Source organism: Schistocerca piceifrons, chromosome 4, assembly GCF_021461385.2.
Source record: "Schistocerca piceifrons isolate TAMUIC-IGC-003096 chromosome 4, iqSchPice1.1, whole genome shotgun sequence".
Classification (NCBI taxonomy): Eukaryota; Metazoa; Arthropoda; class Insecta; order Orthoptera; family Acrididae; genus Schistocerca; species Schistocerca piceifrons.
In genome coordinates, this window is record NC_060141.1 from 660,209,045 (window position 1) to 660,236,922 (window position 27,878).

Here is a 27,878-nt window from a genome sequence, read left to right on the forward strand (position 1 = left end):
CCGGCTCACAGTTTTAATCTGCCAGGAAGTTTCACCCTCTACGAGTTTACAAGAGGACGCTTTCGTAAACAACACGAAAAACATAAATCGCTTATCTGTACCGGATGTTATTAGCGTGTTTATACTAACAAGATTCCAAATGAGAAACAGCGAAAACGTTGGGTGCGATGTGTAATTTATCATATTAGAATGCATCCAGAAGGAAAAGTTACATCCTAATAACACAGCCAGCAATCATAAACGAGCGATGGAACATTTTTCTGATAGTTTAATGCTCTAGGTACTCATGCTGTACAGAGAAGCCCTTCTGTTGATTCTGAACAAGTGCTAGTCAATACCCAATGTCACTTTTATTTTATTTATTTATTTATTTTTTAAGTCATCAGTCTTCTGACTGGTCTGTTGTAGCCCGCCAATAATTTCTTTCCTGTGTCAACCTTTTCATGTCATTGTAGCACAGCCTACGTCCTCAATTATTTGCTAGATGCATTCTAATCCCTGTCTTACTCTACAGATTTTTCTCTCTACACCTCGATCTAGCACCATGGAAGTTATTCCCTGATGTCTTAACAGATGTCCTACCATCCTGTCCCTTCTTCTTGTCAGCGTTTTCCATACATCCCTTTTCTCGCCGCTTCTGTGGAGAAACTCGTCGTTACTCACCCTGTGCTCCAAACATACCTTCTCAGAAATCTCTTCCTCAAAGTACGGTCTATATTTGACGCTAGTAGACGTCTGTTAGCCAGGAATGCATTTTTGCCTGTGCTAGTCTGCCTTTTATGTCCTCCTTGATCCATCCGTCTTGGCTAATTTTTCTGTCTAGGTAGCGGAATTCCTTAGCTTCATCTGCTACGTTATCACCAATCCTGATGTTAAGTTTCTCGCTGTTCTCATTATTGTCACTTCTCATTTGTTTCATCTTTCTTCGATTAACTCTTAATCTGTATTTTGTACTAATTAGACCGTTTGTTCCATGCAATACATCCTGTAATTCTTTTTCACTTTCACTCAAGATAGCAATGTTATCAGCAAATCTTATCATTGACATCCTTCCACATTTAACTTTAATTCCACTCCTCAACCTTTCTTTCATCTGCGCCATTCCTGCATCGATGTATAGATCGAACAGTAGGGGCGAAAGACTACTGTACATCCTTGTCTTACACCTTTGAAACTTCCCCCTAGAAAAATTTATGAATTAATATGCTTGGAGTTCATGACATCCATTCTTACAAATTTACTGTCTCTGATGGACACACGTCCAGATCACCCGCTCTCAAAACTCCGCCATCTCTCTCCCCACATCCACCACTGCTGGCGGCTCACCTCCAACTGCGCAAGGCTACGCGCTGTTCACATCCAACTGCCCAACACTACAATAGCGAATATTCCAACAATGCCAACCAGCCACAGACTGCACACAGCACAGCCAGAGATTTTCATACAGAGCGCTATGTGGCGTTACCAACATAAAAACCTAAACAGCCTACTTACACCTTCTTAATCCGAGCACTTCGTTCTTGGGCTTCCACTCTTAAATTATCCCCTCTTGGATCTCGTACATATTGTACATACCCGTCCTTCGTTATAACTTACCTCCTGCTTTTCATATGCATAACAATATTGAAGCTGATGATGATGATAATGAAGATGGTATTATCCAGCAGTGAATGTCAAGTTCCCTATGATGAAAGTTTTGAAAATTCATTGCTTGTTGCTTGCATGGATAAGTATTAACAACAGTTCCAAGGACCATGGGCGAAATAAATCAACGGTTAAATGAAATAAATCAACGGTTAAACCTATGATCAATATCACCTCTGACAATACATTTCTTTTATTTCTGTCTATGATACAAAACTGTTAAGAAAGACTGCCGGTTTCGGTCAGCGATGATCATCTTCAGTTCTGCAGCAAAATATGATAAAAAACAAATACAACTAGTGGACTGTCTACATCTTAAAACTACAGAACAGGCCGCAATGAAAAATATTACCCACACACGTGGTGAAAATGTGCGCTTAAAGTATAACACGCATACCAATTTTTAAAAAGTCCTAATATAGTAAAGTCGCAGCGGCATTGTCAAAATATACATACAAAATCAGCACAGCATAGGACACCTATTTAAAATATGGTATACACTAGGCCACTTTGTCAGTGAAATCATCTTGTTAACAGTGCTACACTGCTTTCTAACAATCTGAATGTAACTTTAGATGTATTTTTCATAGCTTGTACATCTGATAAGCCCACTATAGACTTTACCTGTTGTATTTTTCTTGTTATTGCATTTTGCACAATTTTATAACTGACGAATATGTGTAGCCTTACAGTAGCGAAATCTAACGAGCTTACGACACAAACATTTTGTAGCCACTGTACTGCGTTTTGTCGTGAACAGTAGCGCTGTTAACAAGATTATTCCGCAGAAACTGTGGTCTAGTACAGGAGTATCCCATATTTTAAATACGCGACGATGCTGTGTTGATTTTGTGTGTATCTTTTGATGATGACGCTATGGTTTCATTATATTACGGCATGTTTTAAAAGAGGTATGCGTCATCATATTTTAAGCGCTTGTTTTACCCCATGTATGTCAGCAATGCTTTTCATTCAGACCTTTCTTATTGTTTTAAGATGTAGACGGTCCACTAGTTGTATTTGTTTTTTCCTGTGTTTTTCTGCAGATCTGAAGATGGTCATCGCTGACCGAAACCGGTAGTCTAATGGTTGAACAATTTTGTAAACACTGACGGAAATAAATTTATTCTACACTTTCTGGATCTCTGCTCTATTTGCGACCATGTCGCAGCTTGTGAAACCTCTTACAATTTTTGGAGTATATGAAAGAATTCCCGTTTTGGTGGGATAAGCAGTTCCGAGGTCGAAGGAAGGCATTGCTATACATTCTTCAGTGTGACCATGCCTAGGCAATGGTATACGTTCTTCAGTGTGACCATGCCTCATGAAGCACTGTACTGAATATGCAGATTCAGTTATTGCGGAAATAACACCTTAACTATTGAAACGACATATAACTTACACCGGAAATACAGTTTCTGAATGGTCTGACGTCTCTATGTCCATAATTAAAAAAAAAGTCTTGTACGACAATCTGTCTTTGATGGATGAGTACCAGAATCGATTTATAGGGATACGCTTTGTATATTCGTGAGAATACTGTGCAATACGAAAGTCCAATACGCTATCACCAATAAAAAGTTCGACGGTTGCAGTTTAAGATTGCCGTTTAATCTGCTACAAACGCGTAAATATCGGTGTACTATGGATCATAGGCGAATGAGTATGACAAGAAATATTTCACAGGTATCACTAGGTTTCACTTTAATTATCAATTGTGTCGCAAAGTATGCGTCTGGTCTGTGACATAACAATACTTATCCTTCAGTAATTTATTTCTGTCACTATTAGTCAAGTGAGGCTCTTATGTAACTCCCTTTTTTCTTCTTCATTCTCTCAAATCTGTTGGTTTGTCATTTTAAGAATATTTTATTTCGATTCCAGTCTCGGTCCCTAGTGTCATTTGTGTAATTATTTCTCCATATGTATACCACTACATACTATTCACCAGTGTGTAATATCGTTAGCTCTTTTCTCCTACCAGAGCTCATTTCATAGTCAGTGTCCTATTTCTAGCAAACTATTTGTCTTTCGTCTCTCACAATGCATGTTCTTCATGGACCTTGAGATCCACACTATTGAAACAATGTATCACTTACACAATAACTCATACTTGTCATGGTCTCAGGTCTGTAAGTCCATTATTAAAAAAAAATCTTGTACGGCAATGTGTCTTCTGCGGACGAGTAGTAGAATCGATTTATGGGGACACGCTTTGTATGTTCGTGAGAATATTGTGCAATACGAAAGTGCAATACGCCGCAATCTTCACGTCACCACAACCTTTTTTTCACCATATTTTGTCAGCTCATGTCACCTCTCTCAAGCACATTAGGCAGTTACTACACAGCCACCACCTCCAAAACCAAGACTGAGAGGTGGCAACATGTTCTACCTCACTTCCTGTCATACCAACAGAAATACATCGCAGGGCTACATGAGTACTCAACACAGTCGTCGACTTGGGAAAGATATCCATTTTTTTTCTATACATTTTTCGAGAGAGAGAGTAAAATAGATACAAAAAAAATGTAGTAGAATCATACAAAAATTATTGTCTGTGTATTTAAATAATACATCTATATACTTCACTACATGAATGATATATAAGTCGTTTTGTTGTGCAGTGCTTCATTACTTCTTAGAAATGGTAAGACCTGGAAAAAATAAAAAAAATTCTTGAGCTAAGCGATAAAGTGACATAATAGCATAGCAGCAGCCTCAGTGACTCTTCTGAACGTCATCCACCGTCAGCGGCGGTAATCTTCCCATACCGTTCTGTTTTAGATTCGATTATATTGCCACGATTTCTTAGGCGAACGGATTGGCCTATTCCCTCTGCAGACGGCAAAGAAGTAGTGTACTAAATTTTTTAAAGGTAGAGACTTACTAAAGGTGAAAATTAAAATGTATTTCGCACTCGGAGACAGTCATTTGCCTGAGAGAAGTACCACTTACGCGTACTGCCGTCCTCCCCACCCATAGAATGGAGCCTGTCTTTTCTGGGACTGCACTACTGATGGCTGCTGTGGTCCCACACTGTACGGATACTGGGACTGCTGAGAACCCGGCCACTGCTGCCACTGATTCCACTGTGGCCACTGATTCTGCTCGTAGTATCCGGGCCAATATGAACTCGGTGGCGCTGGCTGGTAAGGATTGTTTCTCAGAATGTGGTTCTCCTTCCCAACAGTATCAACCATGCCATAAGCATTATTTCCTGGGGCAATGTTAGGTTGCTCTGCCTTTTCCTCCACAATGAAAGGCTTTTCTACCTTCACATTGCTCCCCTCTCTCGTGCTCGTTGGGGTGGCAAGTGAATCCACTTTGGCAGTGTAGCTGGGCAGGAGACTGACGTATGTTGGGGAAGGTTCCTCAACCTTCTGGTCCACTGGCGCGTCCTTTAGTGCAGGTGTCAACTCTTCGCGGTCACGTTTTGGCTCTGAGGTGCATCCACCTTGGATGGCTGGTGCAGCTGAGCCATCTGCACCTACCATCATCCCCTGAACCTGAGGCTGCCACCATGGGTATGGCGAGTAGTCAATTGGATAGCTCTGTAGAGAGGGCATAGGTGCAAAGGGGTATGAGCGATAAGGCCGCAGGTAGGATGGTTCGATCGCTGGCCACTGATAGCTGGGATACCCTCCGAATGCGTAGGGGTCATACGGGGAGGGATATCGCGCCAGCGGCGGTGGCGGTGGAGGAGAATAGTATGGAACTGGAGGTGCGTACGACATTGGAGGTGGATACATGCTGCCGTATGGTTGTTCGTACATGGAGCGGTAAGCACGGCTAGCATCGGCATAGGAGTCAGGCTCGACGATAACTATGGGTGACATTTCGGGTGGAGGGACCGCTGGGAGTTGAGGCTGGACAGAAGCAAAGAGTTGGGGATCCGTTTGGACAACGACTTGTGGGACGGAAGGCGGGGGCGCTTCGGTGGTGGTAGTCGTGTCAATGGTGTAGTCCTTTGTTGTCGGTTGCGGAGTTGTGGATGTGTGGAGGCGATGATGCTTCTTAGAGTTGCTCCTGGGGCGAGACCGAGGACGAGGCGTTGACTCTGGGGTGGGCGGTGTGGAAGTCGTCGTGCTTGGTGCGCCCGTCGTTAAAGTTGAACTTTTGGACGGCGTAGCCTCGGTTGTTGTTGTCTTGTTCTTCAGCAGACCCACTTCCCAAGGCCATGCTCCGGACACTTAAAAAAAAAAAGAAAATATGCATTGTACGTAAGAAGTAGAAAATGATATATATATATATATATATATATATATATATATATATATATATATATCTTAGTTAAAACACCTAAAAACACGCTGGATCCGATAAGCTGAAAATGATTTATGAATACACAACATAAAAGCAGAAGAAACAAAATAGAGACGTCTTTTGAGAAGGAAAGCGGTAAATTTAGAAAAATTCCAAGACAGAAGTAGATATAGACGATCTGTGAAGTGGTCTGAAGGCAGAAAATAGGGACACGTTTACAACATGAAAGAATATTGGAGTAATAGAATGCAGAAGGAAATGAAATTTTCACTGTATCAACAGCTTTCTACAAGGTAGGCAAAAATATCTTGTCAGTACCAACGCTAACTTTTAAGTAATTCATGTCAACACAACCCCTGAAACGTCTTACTGCATCCAATTCTAACAATATAAACCGAACGGCTGATACTGTATGTATTGCATTAACAGGTGTGACACGATTGCTGACCTTCTTCCAAGTGCTGATGTCTTTTATTGAAGTAAATAACTAACCCCAAAACAAGTTACAAAATACCAACTACATACTAATCTATAGCTACCACATTGCGTTAAGTAATAATGGGAGCGATTGGTAACTTGAAAAAGTAACAAATAGCATGCGCTATGGTTCTCCTTTATTATGGTTATCCTTTATTTTTTGAAACGGATATGAAGAACCATCAACCACACCGGCCAGAAAAGAATCAATACATTCGGAAGGAAACTTACACGACGAAAGTCAGTGGCAAGGCAAGCCTAAGTGCATTGTCAGCTGTTCAAAGGGAAACTGCAGGTATTACATTGTTCATTGTTCAGAAATCCACAGAAGGACATCCTGACCAGTGAGTGCCAAGACTCTAGTGTGACTAGTGGCACACGACGACTGCTGTGATTACCCCAGATTATGACTCTACAATGAGCAACATGCTCGGTTCAAGACTGGCACAAGACATTCTCCGTTCGTACATCTCTCGTTACAGTGCTGCAGTTCTGTCTCCTGATCTCTCGTGACTAACTCTTCTCTCCATTTCACCATCTACAGACCCGATCTCTAGAACTAAGCAATGTCCCACTGCCATACCGGATCTAACAGTGATTCAATCCAGATGTTAAACTTCATCACTCCGTCGTTTTCCTTGACAGTGGCTTTGCAGAGGATTCTAGGGATTTTTGTGACGTTCCATTGCTCCTGGTTTGCCATAAAATGCTTATATGAAACCATAACTACGCCCGAACACGCCATGAAGGCTCAACGGTACCTACAGGCCGCTGTGTCATGCTCAATCCACAGGCATCACTGGATGCGGATATGAAGGGTCATGTGGTCAGCACACCGCTCTCCTGGCCGTAAGTCAGTTTACGACACCGGAACCGCTACTACTCAATCAAGTAGCTTCTCAGTTTGACTCACAATGGCTGAGTCCTTCCCGCTTGCCAACAACGCGTGGCAGTCCGGATGGTCACCCATACAAGTGCTACCCAGCAAGTGTTAACCCAGCCCGACAGCGCTTAACTTCTGTGATCTGACGGGAACCGGTGGTACCACTGGGGCAAGGTAGTTGGCCTTTATGAAGAAACAGCTTTATGAAATCGTAAATGAATGGTACAAAAAGTTATGCCTTGTTCTGGCGATCTGGCTATTCTGCATGTGCACGTTGACATGAAAGGTCGTAGCAGCAACAGGCGTTCGCGCGTTGTCCAGGGTTTTTGTAATTAAATTTTCGCTACTTGAAACGGACGGAAAACTACACTCCTGGAAATGGAAAAAAGAACACATTGACACCGGTGTGTCAGACCCACCATACTTGCTCCGGACACTGCGAGAGGGCTGTACAAGCAATGATCACACGCACGGCACAGCGGACACACCAGGAACCGCGGTGTTGGCCGTCGAATGGCGCTAGCTGCGCAGCATTTGTGCACCGCCGCCGTCAGTGTCAGCCAGTTTGCCGTGGCATACGGAGCTCCATCGCAGTCTTTAACACTGGTAGCATGCCGCGACAGCGTGGACGTGAACCGTATGTGCAGTTGACGGACTTTGAGCGAGGGCGTATAGTGGGCATCATGGTGTGGGGAGCGATCTCCTACACTGGCCGTACACCACTGGTGATCGTCGAGGGGACACTGAATAGTGCACGGTACATCCAAACCGTCATCGAACCCATCGTTCTACCCTTCCTAGACCGGCAAGGGAACTTGCTGTTCCAACAGGACAATGCACGTCCGCATGTATCCCGTGCCACCCAACGTGCTCTAGAAGGTGTAAGTCAACTACCCTGGCCATCAAGATCTCCGGATCTGTCCCCCATTGAGCGTGTTTGGGACTGGATGAAGCGTCGTCTCACGCGGTCTGCACGTCCAGCACGAACGCTGGTCCAACTGAGGCGCCAGGTGGAAATGGCATGGCAAGCCGTTCCAAAGGACTACATCCAGCATCTCTACGATCGTCTCCATGGGAGAATAGCAGCCTGCATTGCTGCGAAAGGTGGATATACACTGTACTAGTGCCGACATTGTGCATGCTCTGTTGCCTGTGTCTATGTGCCTGTGGTTCCGTCAGTGTGATCATGTGATGTATCTGACCCCAGGAATGTGTCAATAAAGTTTCCCCTTCCTGGGACAATGAATTCACGGTGTTCTTATTTCAATTTCCAGGAGTGTATTTACTGTACGGATCCTCAACATTGTATGGATGATTCTCAAACTGTGCGCTGCAAGATTTACTCTGGTAGTAGTGTCAGTAGCATGACTTGCCGTTAGGCGCCGGTAGTGGTATGGCGACGTGGGACTTTCACAAACATCAGTGGTCGTTACAGTTCCAGACAGTCAACATGGATCTGGATGAGGTAAGGCTGTTTTATCAAAACAACATCTATAATATTGCTGCTCCTCACGAGCATCGATGCGTTCAGGGAATACGCGGTCGAAGAACACGATTAGGAAATTTGAATTAATTGGCAATTTAGTAACTGCTCGTGAGAGAGGCATACAATCAGTTGCGCCACAAACAACGGAAGAAATTACTGTTGCCGAGACTGAGAATTTTGGACGCAATATGCGATCTTCAAGTAGTGCACGAGCTGGGTAACGATAGCTGAACATTGCATGGTCCATTGTTCGAAAGGTGCTGCGAACAGTTGTGAAGTGGTAGCCGTAGAAACTTCACACTGCTGGCCAACTTTTGCCAACAGACATTCCAATACACTTGGCTCTTGCGTTTCTTGCAAGATTTGAAGTTGATGACATGTGGTCTTGGAAAGTTTTGTGGAGCAATGACGCACACTGTACGCTCAGTGCATCAGTGAACACTCAAAAGGCCGGCCGGAGTGGCCGAGCGGTTCTAGGCGCTGCAGTCTGGAACCACGCGACCGCGACGGTCGCAGGTTCGAATTCTGCTTCGGGCATGGATGTGTGAGATGTCCTTAGGTTAGTTTGGTTTAAGTAGTTCTAAGGTCTAGGGGCCTGATGACCTCCGCTGTTAAGTCCCATAGTGCTCAGAGCCATTTGAACACTCAAAATTGTTGCATCTGGCGATCGTCAACGCCAACGAGCTTTCATGATGATCCCCTCCATAGCGAACGCGTGATGTGTGTTGCGGCTTCACGAGAGAGTCCATTGTTGGTCCAGTTTTCTTTGAGAAACTCGGACGCTCGAGGATAAAGGGCATGCAGCGTGAACGGCCCACGTTCCTGTGATCAGCTTCGCCAAAATCTGATCCACGGCTTTCGGGACAGAGGTCCTTTGGACTCAACTGTTTTAATGCATGATGGAGCTCCACATCGCATTGCTCATGAGGTCGGCTAGTCCGTAACACGTTTCGAGAAAACCGAATTAATTGCCGATGGTTAAAAACTTCGTGGCCACCAAGACACCAGATTTGATCCTGTGTGATTTCTGGCTGTGGGGTTACCTGAAGGAAAGGTTTATTAACGGGACACTAACCCTCGTTGGAGGCTGATGATGAGCATAGGGACTGAGGCAGCCATCATCTCAACTGAGGCGTTTCGGGCAGTAGAAGAGCAATTTCTGGCGAAGTTCCAAGCTATCGTGGATGCATATTGTTGTATCCTAGCCAGTACTGCCACCCGAGCCCGCTGCCAAAAGGTTGGCAGCATCAAAGTCCGGACGCCGTCCGCATAAGCAGCGCCAGCGAGACAGGAAATCGCCGCAAGTCTGCGCGCGCCACCGCTGGCTTCTGGCTTCTTAAGCGCTGGAGTCGCGAGCGCTAGGACAGTTCTGTATTCGCCGCTCAGTTGTATACTCGCCACCGAATTGTGTAGTTGCTAGTCAGTTGTGTGTTCATCGCAGCAGAGTTGTTGTTTGTCGTCAGCCGACGCTGACCTAGCCGCTCCGACTCGAACTAGACAGATTTCTGTAGACACGGAGTTCACTACTGTGTTGCTGTATCTTCGTTAATAAAGATAAGTACCGACTTTTATTTAATCAGAGTGTTTGGGTTTTCATCTTTCTGTTCACTGTTCCAGCGGACCTGTCGGCCCGCTATTAAAAGTGTGGCGGTGACTTCGTAAGCCGTTTCTACAGCGAATTGCTGGTCGCTACGAACGCCGCCACAAAACGTATGGTCATCAAACTAAGCAACGTTTGTAACTGGGAACGTACTGCTGTTTAAAAAAGGAAAGTAAATCCCGCGATCAGTCCCTGAAGACCACGATATAGTCGATCGACCGCCGTGCCATCCTCAATCATAGGATGCGGTATGGAGGAGCACGATGTCAGCACACCACACTCGCGGCCGTTGTTGACGTTTCGACCACGGAGACACCCCTTATCCATCAGGTAGCTCCTGAGTTTGCATCACGAGGTTGAATTCAACCCGGAAAGTCCTCTCACCAAGAATCCCTTGCAGTTTCAGGAAAGGAACCTGTCTCCCCTGCAGGAAGATTTGACGTGTTGAGCACTCGGCTAAGAAGGTGGACGTGCATCATTTCATTGAAACGGAGTCACATACGATGGCGTGCTGAAAAGTAATGTCTCCGAATTTTTTGTTCGGTTCTCAATACCCGTTGAGGCATTACATTTCATTTATATATTACTCGGTCCACTGTCCCGCAAACGAGGGCTCCGAATGGCAGCGACTAATATGGTGGTGTGTTACGTAACTGTGTCGGTGTGTGAGAAATGGCGTGCTGTAATAGACTTTCTAACCGTAGGAAACGTTTTTCCACACATGAGGCACGCTTTCCTTCAGCGCGACGATGCCAGACCACACACGAGCGGTGCGACATTTGCCGCGACCCAACGCCTTGGCTTCTCTCTCATAACTCATCTTCCATATAGTTACCAGAAAATCAAAGAACACCTTCGAAATCTTCACTTTGATAGTGGTGAAGCGATGCAAGCAGAGATGATGTCGTGGCTTCATCAACAAAGCCAAATATTCAACAGTGACGCTATCAACAAACTGGTCTCTCGGTAGGAGAAATATGTTTGTCACCAGATGAATTAATTCAGAAATAAATATGTACACATGAAGAATAATGATGTAGAATATTAATGAATTTCTTTTTATTTCAGAAGCTCTACGAATTTTCGCATAAAAAATTCGGAGGCGTTACTCTTCTGCACGATTTTTTAGCACAGGGCCAAAATCATCCTCTAATCGCTCGGGAAGTGTCCCATTAAGTGTCTACACATTTCAGCGCGGAATAGTATGTGAATCATGTATGGAACAGAGGGAGGGCTGTGGGGCCGGGCTACAAGGATGGAACATAATGATTATCGCGCCATGGAGGTCAAGACTATTAGAAACGGACAAGAAGCCTCGTTGGCAAACACCTGGAAAGAAAATTACCTGTAGAATATTTTTTTTTTTTTTATTTCACAACTGTGATCTCAAATTTGTTGCGTCCTCAGATTAACGGCTTCGGTCAACAACGGTCATCTTCAGAACTGTTTTAAAAACAGACCGAAACTGGTAATCTGAAGACCTAATAAGTATTTGATCATGTTGCTGTTGTGGCATTCAGTCCAAAGACTGGTCTGATGCAGCTCTCCATTGTTGTGGAAGCCTCTTCATCTCCGAATAACTACTCCAACCTACATCCTTCTCAATCTGCTTAGTGTATTCATCTATTAGCCTCCCTCTACGATTTTTACCCACCACACATCCCTTCAATACTAAATGGTGATCCCTTGATGCCTCAGAACGTTTCGTACCAACCGATCCCTTCTTCTAGTCAAGTTGTGCCACAAATTGTTCTTCTCCCCTATTCTACTCAGTACCTCCTCATTAACTATGTGATCTACCCATCTAATCTTCAGCATTCTTCTGTAGCACCACATTTCGAAAGCTTCTATTCTCTTCTTGTCTAAACTACACTCCTGGAAATGGAAAAAAGAACACATTGACACCGGTGTGTCAGACCCACCATACTTGCTCCGGACACTACGAGAGGGCTGTACAAGCAATGATCACACGCACGGCACAGCGGACACACCAGGAACCGCGGTGTTGGCCGTCGAATGGCGTTAGCTGCGCAGCATTTGTGCACCGCCGCCGTCAGTGTCAGCCAGTTTGCCGTGGCATACGGAGCTCCATCGCAGTCTTTAACACTGGTAGCATGCTGCGACAGCGTGGACGTGAACCGTATGTGCAGTTGACGGACTTTGAGCGAGGGCGTATAGTGGGCATGCGGGAGGGCGGGTGGACGTACCGTCGAATTGCTCAACACATGGGGCGTGAGGTCTCCACAGTACATCGATGTTGTCGCCAGTGGTCGGCGGTAGGTGCACGTGCCCGTCGACCTGGGACCGGACCGCAGCGACGAACGGATGCACGCCAAGACCGTAGGATCCTACGCAGTGCCGTAGGGGACCGCACCGCCACTTCCCAGCAAATTAGGGACACTGTTGCTCCTGGGGTATCGGCGAGGACCATTCGCAACCGTCTCCATGAAGCTGGGCTACGGTCCCGCACACCGTTAGGCCGTCTTCCGCTCACGCCCCAACATCGTGCAGCCCGCCTCCAGTGGTGTCGCGACAGGCGTGAATGGAGGGACGAATGGAGACGTGTCGTCTTCAGCGATGAGAGTCGCTTCTGCCTTGGTGCCAATGATGGTCGTATGCGTGTTTGGCGCCGTGCAGGTGAGCGCCACAATCAGGACTGCATACGACCGAGGCACACAGGGCCAACACCCGGCATCATGGTGTGGGGAGCGATCTCCTACACTGGCCGTACACCACTGGTGATCGTCGAGGGGACACTGAATAGTGCACGATACATCCAAACCGTCATCGAACCCATCGTTCTACCATTCCTAGACCGGCAAGGGAACTTGCTGTTCCAACAGGACAATGCACGTCCGCATGTATCCCGTGCCACCCAACGTGCTCTAGAAGGTGTAAGTCAACTACCCTGGCCAGCAAGATCTCCGGATCTGTCCCCCATTGAGCATGTTTGGGACTGGATGAAGCGTCGTCTCACGCGGTCTGCACGTCCAGCACGAACGCTGGTCCAACTGAGGCGCCAGGTGGAAATGGCATGGCAAGCCGTTCCAAAGGACTACATCCAGCATCTCTACGATCGTCTCCATGGGAGAATAGCAGCCTGCATTGCTGCGAAAGGTGGATATACACTGTACTAGTGCCGACATTGTGCATGCTCTGTTGCCTGTGTCTATGTGCCTGTGGTTCTGTCAGTGTGATCATGTGATGTATCTGACCCCAGGAATGTGTCAATAAAGTTTCCCCTTCCTGGGACAATGAATTCACGGTGTTCTTATTTCAATTTGCAGGAGTGTAGTTATCGTCCATGTTTTACTTCAATACAAGGCCACACTCCATACAAATACTTTCAGAAACGACTTCCTGGCACTTAATTGTATACTAGATGTTAACAAATCTCTCTTCTTCAGAAACGCTTTCCTTGCCATAGCCAGTCTACATTTTATATCCTCCCTACTTCGACAACCATCAGTTATTTCGCTTCCCAAATAGTGAAAATCATTTACTACTTTAAGTGTCTCATTTCCTAATCTAATTTCCGCAGCATAATTCCCGCAGCATCAACTGATTTAATTCGACTACATTCCATTATCTTCGTTTGCTTTCGTTGATGTTCATCTTATACCCTCCTTTCAAGAAACTGTCCAATCCGTTCAGCTGCTCTTCCAGGTCCTTTGCTGTCTCTGACAGAATTAAAATGTCGTCGGTAAACATCAAAGTATTTATTTCTTCTTCATAAAATTTTATCCCTACTTCAAATTTTTCTTTTGTTTCCTTTACTGCTTGCTCAATATACAGATCCAACAACATCGGGAATAGGCTACAACCCCCTTCTCCACCACTGCTTCCCTTTCGTGCCCCTCGACTCTAATAACTGCTATCTGGTTTCTGTACATATTGTAAATAGCCTTTCGCTTCCTGTACTTTACACCTGCCACCTTCAGAATTTGAAAGAGATTGATCATAGATGTGAAATAATAAAATCTGGATCACTGTTCCCGTTTGTGAAAATTACCTGTGTCCTTGTGAAAGGATGTTACCAGCATGATGTTCCCAGTTACCTAACCGCGAACACTGTGAGACCCTGAATAAGGTTCCAGCATTGTGGTCCAAACGTCGACTGTGTAGAAGAAACTGTAGATGATCGTGACGCGGCCTAACAGTCTGGAAGATTTGGCTTCAAAATGATGTTTAATCTTAAAATTATTTCTTTCCTTTTTTCACTTTTACAGAAAAAAACAAGAATATAGAAAGCTAATATTGCGCAAGATAGTGTATACTAACGACTTCAGCTTTAGACCACATGAAACGACTTGCGGGAGTTACGTGTTCATTTACAGCTCTGTCGGAACATATATTCCCATATACTTCTAATAATAAATCAATTCATTCGATCTTTCTTGTACTGCATACCGTTCCATTTGACTGCGTGTATGAGTTGATCCGTGCTGCGGAAGTCAGGTGGTCGAATTAAAAATTTATCTTATTCTTCACGAGCGCAGTGTTCTGTTTATCGACAGTTTATCGGTAATGTTTGTGTATGTATTTAACACAGCCTCGCGAATTTGAGGACGGTGTTTCCATTTAAGTTACATGTCATGCTCTTATGTAGTCAATCAGTTGCTTCCCGGACTACACTCCTGGAAATTGAAATAAGAACACCGTGAATTCATTGTCCCAGGAAGGGGAAACTTTATTGACACATTCCTGGGGTCAGATACATCACATGATCACACTGACAGAACCACAGGCACATAGACACAGGCAACAGAGCATGCACAATGTCGGCACTAGTACAGTGTATATCCACCTTTCGCAGCAATGCAGGCTGCTATTCTCCCATGGAGACGATCGTAGAGATGCTGGATGTAGTCCTGTGGAACGGCTTGCCATGCCATTTCCACCTGGCGCCTCAGTTGGACCAGCGTTCGTGCTGGACGTGCAGACCGCGTGAGACGACGCTTCATCCAGTCCCAAACATGCTCAATGGGGGACAGATCCGGAGATCTTGCTGGCCAGGGTAGTTGACTTACACCTTCTAGAGCACGTTGGGTGGCACGGGATACATGCGGACGTGCATTGTCCTGTTGGAACAGCAAGTTCCCTTGCCGGTCTAGGAATGGTAGAACGATGGGTTCGATGACGGTTTGGATGTACCGTGCACTATTCAGTGTCCCCTCGACGATCACCAGTGGTGTACGGCCAGTGTAGGAGATCGCTCCCCACACCATGATGCCGGGTGTTGGCCCTGTGTGCCTCGGTCGTATGCAGTCCTGATTGTGGCGCTCACCTGCACGGCGCCAAACACGCATACGACCATCATTGGCACCAAGGCAGAAGCGACTCTCATCGCTGAAGACGACACGTCTCCATTCGTCCCTCCATTCACGCCCGTCGCGACACCACTGGAGGCGGGCTGCACGATGTTGGGGCGTGAGCGGAAGACGGCCTAACGGTGTGCGGGACCGTAGCCCAGCTTCATGGAGACGGTTGCGAATGGTCCTCGCCGATACCCCAGGAGCAACAGTGTCCCTAATTTGCTGGGAAGTGGCGGTGCGGTCCCCTACGGCACTGCGTAGGATCCTACGGTCTTGGCGTGCATCCGTGCGTCGCTGCGGTCCGGTCCCAGGTCGACGGGCACGTGCACCTTCCGCCGACTACTGGCGACAACATCGATGTACTGTGGAGACCTCACGCCCCACGTGTTGAGCAATGCGGCGGTACGTCCACCCGGCCTCCCTCATGCCCACTATACGCCCTCGCTCAAAGTCCGTCAACTGCACATACGGTTCACGTCCACGCTGTCGCGGCATGCTACCAGTGTTAAAGACTGCGATGGAGCTCCGTATGCCACGGCAAACTGGCTGACACTGACGGCGGCGGTGCACAAATGCTGCGCAACTAGCGCCATTCGACGGCCAACACCGCGGTTCCTGGTGTGTCCGCTGTGCCGTGCGTGTGATCATTGCTTGTACAGCCCTCTCGCAGTGTCCGGAGCAAGTATGGTGGGTCTGACACACCGGTGTCAATGTGTTCTTTTTTCCATTTCCAGGAGTGTATTTTATACATAATCAGCCGATCAGTTAATATTTCTCGATTTACTCTGAAACGGCGTTTTTTCTGGGTCGCTACTGAGCTCATCAATCGTACAGGCTGATGAAAAATGCTGTCCAGTTCACCTGCACCTCCGCTAGACACGCGAGTCACAAGTGCCGCTTTACTCTAGAACTGGGACAAAAAAAAAAAAAGAACAAGAAAATTATTTGAATATCCACAGTAAATTTCACTAATCGTTTCTCAGCAGACGAAGTGTGTTCGAAGTAGTTTAGTATCTCGGCTAATCCTCTAATTTCTTTGACCATTGCAGAAGACAACAAAGAAGGTTTATTTTATCGGTCACAATAGTTTATTAATTAGGTAATCAATTACTGTCAACGATGACCATCCCCAAACCAAAAAAATAAACATAGAGAGGTAGTTCGATGTACAATTTCTCAATTTCTCCAGATAACATAAAATACAGAATCAAAAATCATTATTAGCAAAAATGATGACATATCCGTATCTGAATAAATCCAGTTTACTACATAATTCGTGTCATTGTGCATGTAGGCGGTACAGTCACAGTAATCAGACGTGCAAGGTTTGTCACAAAATAAAAAAATAAAAAATAAAAAATTCACTACCATTGACATCATTGCGCCCTACACGTTGACATTTAGACATGACATTCTCGTTTATAACAATTTTTGAGTCTGTGTCTTATGTAATTTGGAGACATTGTACATCAAGCCACGTTGTCATGTTTAGTACGGTCATCACTGACCGAAATTAATCGATTAAAAAATTTTTGTGGTCCGCGACTGCATTAATTACGAAATAAATATTTCCTGGATCGCTGTGCAACATTATTTCGAGTATATCGCAACTCGTGAGACAAGATCAGAGTAGCTCCATACTGGGTTGATTTTATAGAAAAGTAACGTAAACAGAAAAAGAAATACACACTCATCGATCAAATTACTATTACCATCTACTTAAATAGCTTGCTTTGTAACGTAATACAGCAGCCATTCTGGGTGCAACGGATCCGAAAAATAGTGGTTAGGTTTCTAGGAGCAGGTGGCACCAGATGTCTACGTACTGGTCTCTTAATTCCCAAAAAATTCAGGCCGATAGCTTGTGGGCGCTGATCTGGCTCCCGACATCGATCTAGATGTCTTCCATCGGGTTCATATCAAGCCTATAGGTCAACAGTATTCTGGTCTTGTAACACTGGTAACCTTACTGCTGGAAGATACCATCGCGATCGGGCAACAGATCTAAGATGAATGGGTAAGAAAGGTCCGCAATAAATTTCACATAGTTCATAGCTAACATAAGCCTCATGGAAGCTCAGATGCCCCCACCAGCGTCCCTCCGATGTGCAGTACGTCTCTAGAGCAACCGCACGCATGAATGACAGCTTTTCAGGAGCGACCACCAACAACAAACTAGATTCGTTCAACCAGGCGACACGTTTCCATCGATCCGCAGTCCAATCTCGATCACTTCATGTCCACTGAAATAATAACTGGCGATGTCCTCGGGTCAATGAGGGCAGACATAGGGGTCGTCTACTGTGGAGGCCTATGTTCATCAAAGTGCGCTGAACGGTTTGCTCCGAAACTTCCGTGCCTGCCACCCGCCCCGCTGCCTACGATGCGTTATGGAGCGGGTTATTCCTCCGCTCTCCACATTCTGTGACGTCATTTCACCCTCTTTCAGTCACTTTCCACAAAAGCTCGTGTAAGCGGCACGCGCGCAGCCGATCGTCTACACCGTTTTCGAAATTCTCGTTCACAGTTATCAAGCCATAACAACAGGCCTTTTGTCGGAGTTCCTTCCGACATTCTATCATCGCTAGAAAGAATCTCACTTGCCTCTGCTCCGCTTCTAAGCTTTCCTTGCCGTGTCATGTACTGGCAACACCAGCTGGTTGAATTGTTTCGGCTCGTCAGCGTATTATTACAACACAAAACCAGTATGAGACATATGTCTAATTAGAGCCAACAACAAATCAGTAGCTTACATGACCTGAAGTAGTCACCACATGGCCTGAATACAATGGCATCAATAAAAGCCTTAAGAAATTGAGAATTGTTAGGTCCTAAATAAATTTTAACAATGGCCTACTGCAGCAAGAATTACGAAAATAAATGGCAATACACTCTCGTCCTCGGTGTTCAACATCGTAATGAAATTTCGCAGTTGAATAATTTTTATTTCTCTTTGATGCCTGTATCACGACGCACGGTTTCGAGAGATAGAAGATAAGCATGTGGGTCGCGATTAAACGATTTACAGTTCTGTTATCGGACTGTATCCTTAGACGTCTTGGACGATGTACAGTGAGCAGCGAACATTTAGCACCAAAAAGAACCTGAAAACAGATATGAGAATTACTCGTGTTTCACAAAGAGGAGTAAAAAGTTGGAAATAGAGAGTGAGGTAAATATTTAAGACACATAAAATACGTCTGGAGAACTGCAATAGTGTGCTGCCACTATTTACTTTTTCAGAAATCTTTTCAAATGGAAGTTGTTTCCTATGCTTCAGTGGAAATATGACCCAAGCATTAACGAACTGCTTTTCCTGTTAACTATTGTAGCCTTGTATTTTAACCAAATAGATTTAGGAACGTGCAATATTCATCTGGGACACATTAAACTTTCAGAACTTTAAATGTGTAAACGGAGACTTCGTTTAGTTAGTTTTTTTTTCCTTTCTAACTAACTAAAGTAAGTAATTCAGCATATGTCCTATGTTCTACATACCGATACCACCAACACGTACAGTTATTTGTACGGAACAGTGATGAAGTCACTACAAGTGCATCTGGGAACAGGTCAGTTTAAATTTTCGTAAAAACTTATTGATCCATGTAGAGTATAGTTTTCTGAAATCGTTTGCGGTGAAAGGTGGGATTCTTCCTTCAAAAAACATCGTCCGATTTTCTTACCCATACTCCCCAGTCCAAATCAATGCTCCGTCTCTCACAGCTTTGTCATCTGTGCATTGTGAAAAATTACGAATAATAATACAATCATATCGTAGCACCTAACTAATAAAAATATTACGTTAATTAGTCTTATACTACCCGCCTTCACTTACAAAATATTAATTAAAGTAACTGTTTCTCCATCCCTTTATATATATATGTGTGTGTGTGTGTGTGTGTGTGTGTGTGTGTGCGTGCGTGTGTGTGTGTGTGTGTGTGTGTAAACTTCAAAAACACTCAAAAATACTTGTATTACCTGTTACAAGTATCACACTCAACTTAGCGTATAGGAAACATGTAAAAATCTATCAAAATATACATAACTCCAAAAACAAAGCTTCCTATTCTTATCTTAACCGGAAAAGCGGCATGATCAGCCTGTCCTCTCGTGGAATTATGGATGCCAGGCTACAATAAGGGGCATGCTGCACTGAGGAATGCTAGTCTTCTTAAAAGCAGAGGAGATATTGGCCATGTCACGCTGAATCTAATTACTAGAACAAATGGTCAGAATTATGATTTCCACAGCCGCGTTAGGGCTTTAATTTCCATCAACAATGGAAGATGAAACTTTCTTTTCTATTTGGAACCTTGTAGCCTCTGGGGCACGTGAAATGACGTGAAAAAACAAAATTCGTAAGCGAGTGCTGTTGCTACTCACTGGGAATTTTAAGGGAACCTAATGGTATTACTTAGAAACCAAGAAAATTAACCTACTAATTTCGGAAGCTACACTACTGGACATTAAAATTCCTACACCAAGAAGAAGTGAAGATGATAAACGGGTATTCATTGGACAAATATATTATACTAGAACTGACATGTGATTACATTTTCACGCAATTTGGGTACATGGATCCTAAGAAATCAGTAACCAGAACAACGACCTCTGGCCGTAATAACGGCCTTTATACTCCTGGACATTGAGTCAAACAGAACTTGGATGCCGTGTACAGGTACAGCTGCCCACGCAGCTTAAACACGATACCACAGTTCATCAAGAGTAGTGACTGGCGTATTGTGGCGAGCCAATTGCTCGGCCACCATTGATCAGACGTTTTCAGTTGGTGAGAGATCTGGGGAATGTGCTGGCCAGGGCAGCAGTCGAACATTTTCTGTATCCAGAAAGGCCCGTACAGGACCTGCAACATGCGGTCGTGCATTATCCTGCTGAAATGTAGGGTTTCGCAGGGGTCGAATGACGGGCAGAACCACGGGTCGTAACACATCTGAAATGTAACGTCCACTGTTCAAAGTGCCGTCAGTGCAAACAAGAGGTGACCAAGACGTGTAACCAATGGCACCCCATACCATCACGCCTAGTGATACGCCATTATGGCGATGACGAATACACGGTTCCAATGTGCGTTCAACGCAATGTCGCCAAACACGGATGCGACCATCATGATTCTGTAAACAGAACCTGGGTTCATCCGAAAAAATGACGTTTTACCATTCGTGCACCCAGGTTCGTCGTTGAGTACACCATCGCTGTCGCTCCTGTCTGCGATGCAGCGTCAAGGGTAACCGCAGCCATGGTCTCCGAGCTGATAGTCCATGCTGCTGCAAACGTCGCCGAACTGTTTGTGCAGATGGTTGTTGTCTTGCAAACGTCCCCATCTGTTGACTCAGGGATCGAGATGTGGCTGCACGATCCGTTACAGCCATGCGGATGAGATGCCTATCATCTCGACTGATAGTGATACAAGGTCGTTGGGATCCAGCAGGGCGTCCCGTATTACCCTCCTGAACCCACCGATTCCATATTCTGCTAACAGTCATTGGATCTCGACCAACGCGAGCAGCAATGTCGCGATACGATAAGCCGCAATCGGGATAGGCTACAATCCGACCTTTATCAAAGTCGGAAACGTGTGGTACGCATTTCTCCTCCTTACACGAGGCATCACAACAACGTTTCACCAGGCAACGCCTGTCAAATGCTGTTTGTGTAAGAGAAATCGGTTGGAAACTTTCCTCATGTCAGCACATCGTAGGTGTCGCCACCGGCGCCAACCTTATGTGAATGCTGTGAAAAGCTAATGATTTGCATATCACAGCATCTTCTTCCTGTCGGTTAAATTTCGCATCTGTAGCACGTCATCTTCCTGGTGTAGTAATTTTAATGGCCAGTAGTGTATTTGATTCCCCTCTTTAGACTTAGCGATGATCGAAAAACTGTTTAGCATTTCCCTCACTACCGCGTATGCAAGAACTTGGAGTGGAGAGTCAACTGAAGTATTGTCTTAATTTTAGGATCCAGACGTTCCTTAGCTGCTTTCGCTGTGGGTTTAGTGGATACAAATCTGTTAACGATAACCTGGACTTTACGAATGCAACTCCACAATGGGCATTCCGATGTAGGCACCCCTTAATTAGTATTTTTTTGACCTTAAGAAGACTCATAATACTACTTGAAGAAGTAATACGGCTGGACAGCCTTACTCATCGGGCTTTCTCACTGGCCTTTTTTTTTTTAAGTGTATTCTTTCGCGCTTTGTTACATTGAATATCGAGGCAGTACTATCGTAGATGATCGTTGTATACAGCAGAACTGAACTTCTCAAAGTAAGTGAGAACGGAGGTAAGGTGCCACATGGGAGTCTCAACGTAAACAACAAATTTTAGCTTTTGGGGAGACAGTGATTAGGCTTGCGCTCTAACGAGTCAGGCAGCACAACCTGTCACAGATTGGTCAGGTTTTCATTAAGGCAGTGCGTCAACTATTGCATAAAATGGTCAGGTTTTCATTAAGGCAGTGCGTCAACTATTGCATCAACTATTGCATAAAATGCTGTTTTCTAATTTTCTTTGTTAACTGATAGCCGTTATTAACCTTTAGTGTAAGATTTCCGGTAATATGCTGCTTATTTTTTGTGTCACTCTTTTCAAGTCGAGGCCAGTAGCGATTTAGAATTCTATGTCATGTTGTTCCACATGAACGAAATGAAACGCTTGTATGGCATTATTGCCAGGGAGGCCACTTCTGGGGTTGTTACATCCCCTGGAATAGTCACAGATGTGAGACATATAGCTGTTAATCCCGTTAAGATACTGAAAATCAGCACGATTTTATGACTGAACTGAAATGCCAGCCGTATCTACCAATTTATTTTTGAAATTTTTTTTCCTTTTAATACTATTCATTTACAGTCTGTTGAGTAACATAGCGGTAGAGTTAATCCGTAGAAAAATGTATTAGAAAATAAACTAAAACATATTCATACATCATATATGGGCAAAAGAAAAACGCAGTTACCCAAAGCGCCGATATTTGCTTGCCATCGCAGGGGAATCCTTGGAACCAAGCTTTCCGCGTATTCACGTGGAAGAGACCTCCAAATGAGCCGAATTTACGTTAACAGCTGTTTCAAAGTGAATTTCGCTTGACGCAGTGTTAAGAATGGGTTTCCCGAAAAAGGGTGGTAATAATTCTTTCCACTTTTGTCGTCACTTTACCGATTGATCCATGTTTTCAAAGTCATTCACGTTTTTAACCAATTTATAGCATGTTACCCATTTTTGTACAAATTACTGAATTCCCCATATATTTAGACGCCACGGCATTACTCATTTTCGGATCTTTGGGATGTCTACAGAAGAACACAGCGACGCGTAAGCTGCACTCATGTCTCTTCTTGTGTGTTTCAGTCAAGAATGAAAACAAATTAATGGTTTATGGACATTGCATGGAGGACAAAGACTCTGTCTGTTGGGCTGTGAAAGAACTGAGGCGGTATCTTGTAATTCCGACCATGCTCTTACATAACGGACTATACATCCAAACTGTAAGAAAACTAACAAATTTTCAATTACTGCAGCAAAAATTTTTGAGCTGTTTCAAATTTTACTCCGATCTACTAATGAGGATTTGTGTCCGTTGTACCCATGAAAATTAATTTGACATGACAAAAAGTACTGTTATCGTAATCAACACTTACAAACAATCATGAAAAAAATATGATGAGCAAAATAATACTCGATTTGCAACATATGACCTGCCTCCAAAACCCACGCATTTGTGATAAGAAGAGGTGACTGCAGTAGGAAAACGCTTCCACAGCCCGGACGTGATCGCTTTATGTTCCTTGCTACATACGACTTACTGTGGAAGCGGTGAACGTACTTTTGCGCTATACGCACAGTTGGTGTTACTATGCGGTTAAAATGTGGTTTCCAAAAGAGAACTGTGGCAGTCAAGCACTTCGTAAAACAAATCTCCAAATATTCTGGTGAAAGAAACCATAATGACAACTCGCCACGCCAGACTGAATGCTGCGGATTAGTGCTGCGGGCACTGGACGTGGTAAGGAATGTAAATTATCGGTGCAGGTACGAATAGGGTATTATTCTAGCGACAATAAGGGTCAAAACTAGGGTAATCCATTGATATCAGCGAGTTTGACAAAGTGCAGATTTTTATGGCATCGGTGCGTATGAATGAGGATCATGTAATCCAAAACTGGTCAGCTGTTCGCCAGGTACTCTTGTGAGCATCTATGGAAAGTGTTTGAAAGACGGTGAAATCACGAGTGAGCGACAACGTGTTGGACGCTCACGCCCCATCACAGGCCGTGGACATCGGAGGCTTGCCCGATGTCGAAGGCTGGACGGGCGGCAATCTGTTAGTGCCTGTGCTTGTGAAGCTATTTCGGAGTCTACTGTTCAGAGCACATTACTGAACATGCAGCTCTGCGCTTGAGACTGTAGTTGCCACGGGGTCAAGTGCATTGGACAGTTAATCATGGAAACCTGTCACCTGGTTGGATAAATAATGTTTCTGGTGTATGCTTGGCCCATAGTCCTCTCCGTTTACACCGACGTCTAGGCTAATAGGTGATCGAATCATCCACTGCACCACGGTCGCAGGTCGGTTGGTCCATTATTAACCTGTGGAGAACTGAACTGAATAAAAGATTGGAGGATAAGATTGAAGGAAAGATGCGAGAGAAACAAGTACGTTTTATAGTTGGGCGATCTTGTATGGATAATATTTTCAGCCTTAGACAAATAAGTGAGAAGGTATGTTCTAAGCACCACAAGGTATACCTAATATTTGTGGATTTAGAAAAAGCGTACGATTCTTTTCCCCTCAACGGACTATGAGAAGCGATGGAGTATTAGGGCGTAGAAGCATAGGGGGTATCCTCAATTCAAAGAATCTCCAATTGTACGCAAAGTAGGGGGAAAGTTCAGTGAGATGTTCAAAACATCCAAAGGACTTAGACAGGTCTGCAGGGAGATGACCCTGTTTAAAATATATATGCTTTATATATTGGAACTGGTATGGGATTTCATTTCCAGCGTGGTAATATCTACTCATTATTTGCCGACGGTCGGGTACTGACAGCACAAAGTAGAGAGGGTGTCAAATTTATGATAAAGAAGTTAACGGAAGCATCTGTGCGAGGCGGGCTTAGAATAAATATGAGCAAAACATTTTAAATACTTAGGTCGACTATACATTCCTCGGAAAGCTGTGAAGCAGATCCAGCAGGAAAGAGGAGCAATTAAAACACTAAACGGAGTTTTGTGGAGGCGGGCAATATCAAAAGAAACAAAGAAGAAGATTCTTCAAACAGTATTGGATCGTATAGTAATATATAGCGTAGAACGATGGAACCTGGTGGAGCGGCAGAGAAGCACAATATAGGTGGTAAGATTGGATGGAATGAGGAGGGCAGCCAGGATATACACGACAGAGCGGAGGAAAGGGAATTACGGAGATAATTTATACGGAGGGACCAGTCGGGCAAAGGATTGAGGATAGAGTTCTTCAGTGCCCAGATACGTAGAATGGAGCAACGACGATGGATAAAAGCAACCCTGGAATCGTCGTCAGCAGGGAGCAAGACGCGCCGATGGCCGAGATTAACAAGCAGAGCGAGAGTAAAGGGAATGGCGAAAAGAGAGAGAAAGACTACCACGATTGTGAAAGCTGGCGAATAGGAATACAAGGCAACTGTTTAATAATGGAGAAGCCCATAAAAAGTAAAAGTAGTAAGAGAACATTCACCTGGATTCCTTTGAACCTGTACTAATAATTGAAGATACCGTGACACACGTGAACTACTTGAACGTAACTGCGGGCACCCTGCATCCTTTCATGCCTGATGTATTCTCCCACGCCGACTGCATCTTACAGTAGTATAACTTTTCACAAGGCCAGAACTGTGCTACAGTTATTCGAGATGCACGTTGGGCTCTTGGCGACCAGATTCGCATGAGATGGAGCACACTTGTGACCCTATCGGGCACCACACCCGAGCCCACGGCCAGCATCCCACAATTTACGTAATTGGCGCGACCTTAGCGTGGACATGTTGCCACATTCCTCTGATAACATACCGAGGACTTTTTGAATACATAGCACTCTCAACCGCTACTGTACTGCGTTCTAGTTGTGGAACGGTACGCTATTAACGTGGTGGTAATAAAGTTTTGATCTCTCATTGTAACTCTTAAAAACATCATCTATGAACAACACTATAATACTGAGGCTTAACAAAGATGTGTTTCTTCCGTGAACAATGATATCGATCTGGACTGGACGGCCTCCGTAGATGTTTAACCTTCTCGACTCGCACAGATAGTACTCGTTCCAGGTGAGTTAATGCGTGAGAATCATAGTAGGACTGTGTTGCTGCCATTTATGAAGCTTAATAGTTCAATACGACTTTCTCTCTCTACAGTGACCCTGCTGGTATGTTGGATTTCGCGTCTAAAATTACTGAAGTGCACTTTCTGTGGCAAGTACGTGCATACAGACTGCAATGCCTTTGCCTCTGTAGAAAACTACGTTTATGAGATTTGTGAAACAAGACAGATTTCCCGTTTATGGAATCCGGAAATCTTGTAGCTTATTGTTACAATTTGTAAAATAAGTGTGGAAGGAAACGGAGTAGCATTAGTTGCTCTTCATCATTTCTAACTTTATCTCAGTTTCACTATTTACATTTTGCAAGTGAGTGGCGCTGTAGCCTTGTGTGTGTGGCGCCATTCACTACTCTATGTTATTGCGGTTTTCCATTTTTAACTCTTTACCCGCAGCGTTGAACGCACACCTGAGATGCAGACCACAAAGTACGCTGGAACAGAGGACAATAAAACTTGGTTTTACGGTGTCACAGAAAATTCCACGCGTGTTCCTTTAAGCCGTTCCCAACGTGGTTCAGAGTCTTTGAACGTAGAAACAGAAGCAACATGGAAAGTTTTAAATATTTCGCTATAAAATTATGTGGCTTCCGCGCCTGAGGGATCTGAAAAACTAGTCGCTGATAATGCTTTCTATTTTAAAATTCAGTGTACATTGTACATGGAGGGGAAGGAGAGCCAAACCCCCCTACTTAATTTTATGAGGGCTGTGTACGGTCCAGGCTTCATTATAAATGCAGCCTCTCTGTGTCTACCAGACGATCATACTTGACAGTATTTGACTTTGTCTCCAATAACTATATCTGACGCAGGGACGTTTAGGATCAACCACATTCGAAGCTCCTGGTCGAAGTTGACGGATGTCATTTCTCATCACGTTACGATTCCATATGACGCCAAGCGCCTATGCACCATACTTTTGCTAAACCACCCATTATGAGCATTTGTATGTAGGTGCAAACGTCTTTTTTTGGGGAGTATTATGGTGAAAGTTAGTTTCATATATCAATACTAGGAATACTCTCCATCTCGACTTTTTAAGTTATGGCATTGTTTTCAACTGACTGATTTAACAGGATAAATCGCTGTTAAGTTGATTTTGAATCCTTTTTAGGATAATGTGCCTCAGTCAGTAAAAAGGAATCCATATAGAATCGGTGGAAGCTGAATAAATTAATTACAATTTGTGCCATGGCCAGGAATTAAAACCGGGTTCAAGCCCGAACAGTGGCGTGAATTTTAATTCATTTATTCAGCTTCCATCGTTATCGTAGGTAAATTTGAGACTCATACGTCTCAATGAAAATTTAATTATGTACCATATACAAGTCAATGCAGTGATGTGCGAAGGCCTCGTCCGTCATATATTTTGATATATGCATACAGAGTCATCAAAATCTGTGGGGTACTTTCTGTAGCCCAGTCATGAAATTTGGCAGGGAGTAAGATTTCACAGTACAAGTAAAGGAAAAAATCCGAGAATGTTAATTTGTAATTATATCACACGAAAATAATTTTTGTCCATTTTAAGATTGCTTTTTCTCTGGAATAGGCAGGCGTATCAGGTTCATATTTGCGTCCCATATTAATGTCTATCGCTCCTTAGTGGTGTCAAAAGTTTAAGCTTCTAAGAGAATGCAATTAAGATGAAGCCATTTATGTCACATGTTTTGATACCCGTCAAACTCACCCATCAAATCCTGTAGGGTATACGAGGTGTGGCTAGAAAAAAAACCGGACTAGTACTGGTGAAACAATAAAACGAATGCAATAAGGCTGAAAGTCGCGTGGCCTGTCACGTGACTCTCGCTCCGCCTACTGCTCGAGTTTC

The 27,878-nt window shown here is 44.3% G+C and overlaps 1 protein-coding gene across 1 annotated transcript in view; it reads right to left on the reverse strand.

Annotated features, from left to right (window-relative positions):
- Positions 1 to 4,598: 4,598 nt before the first annotated feature.
- Positions 4,599 to 27,878, reverse strand: part of LOC124796097 (leucine-rich repeat extensin-like protein 2) — a 41,213-nt gene continuing 17,933 nt past the window's right edge. The window contains exon 2 of the mRNA XM_047260183.1: positions 4,599 to 5,836. Within this exon, the coding sequence (XP_047116139.1) occupies positions 4,599 to 5,836 (1,238 nt within the window). The remainder of the gene's footprint in view (positions 5,837 to 27,878) is intronic.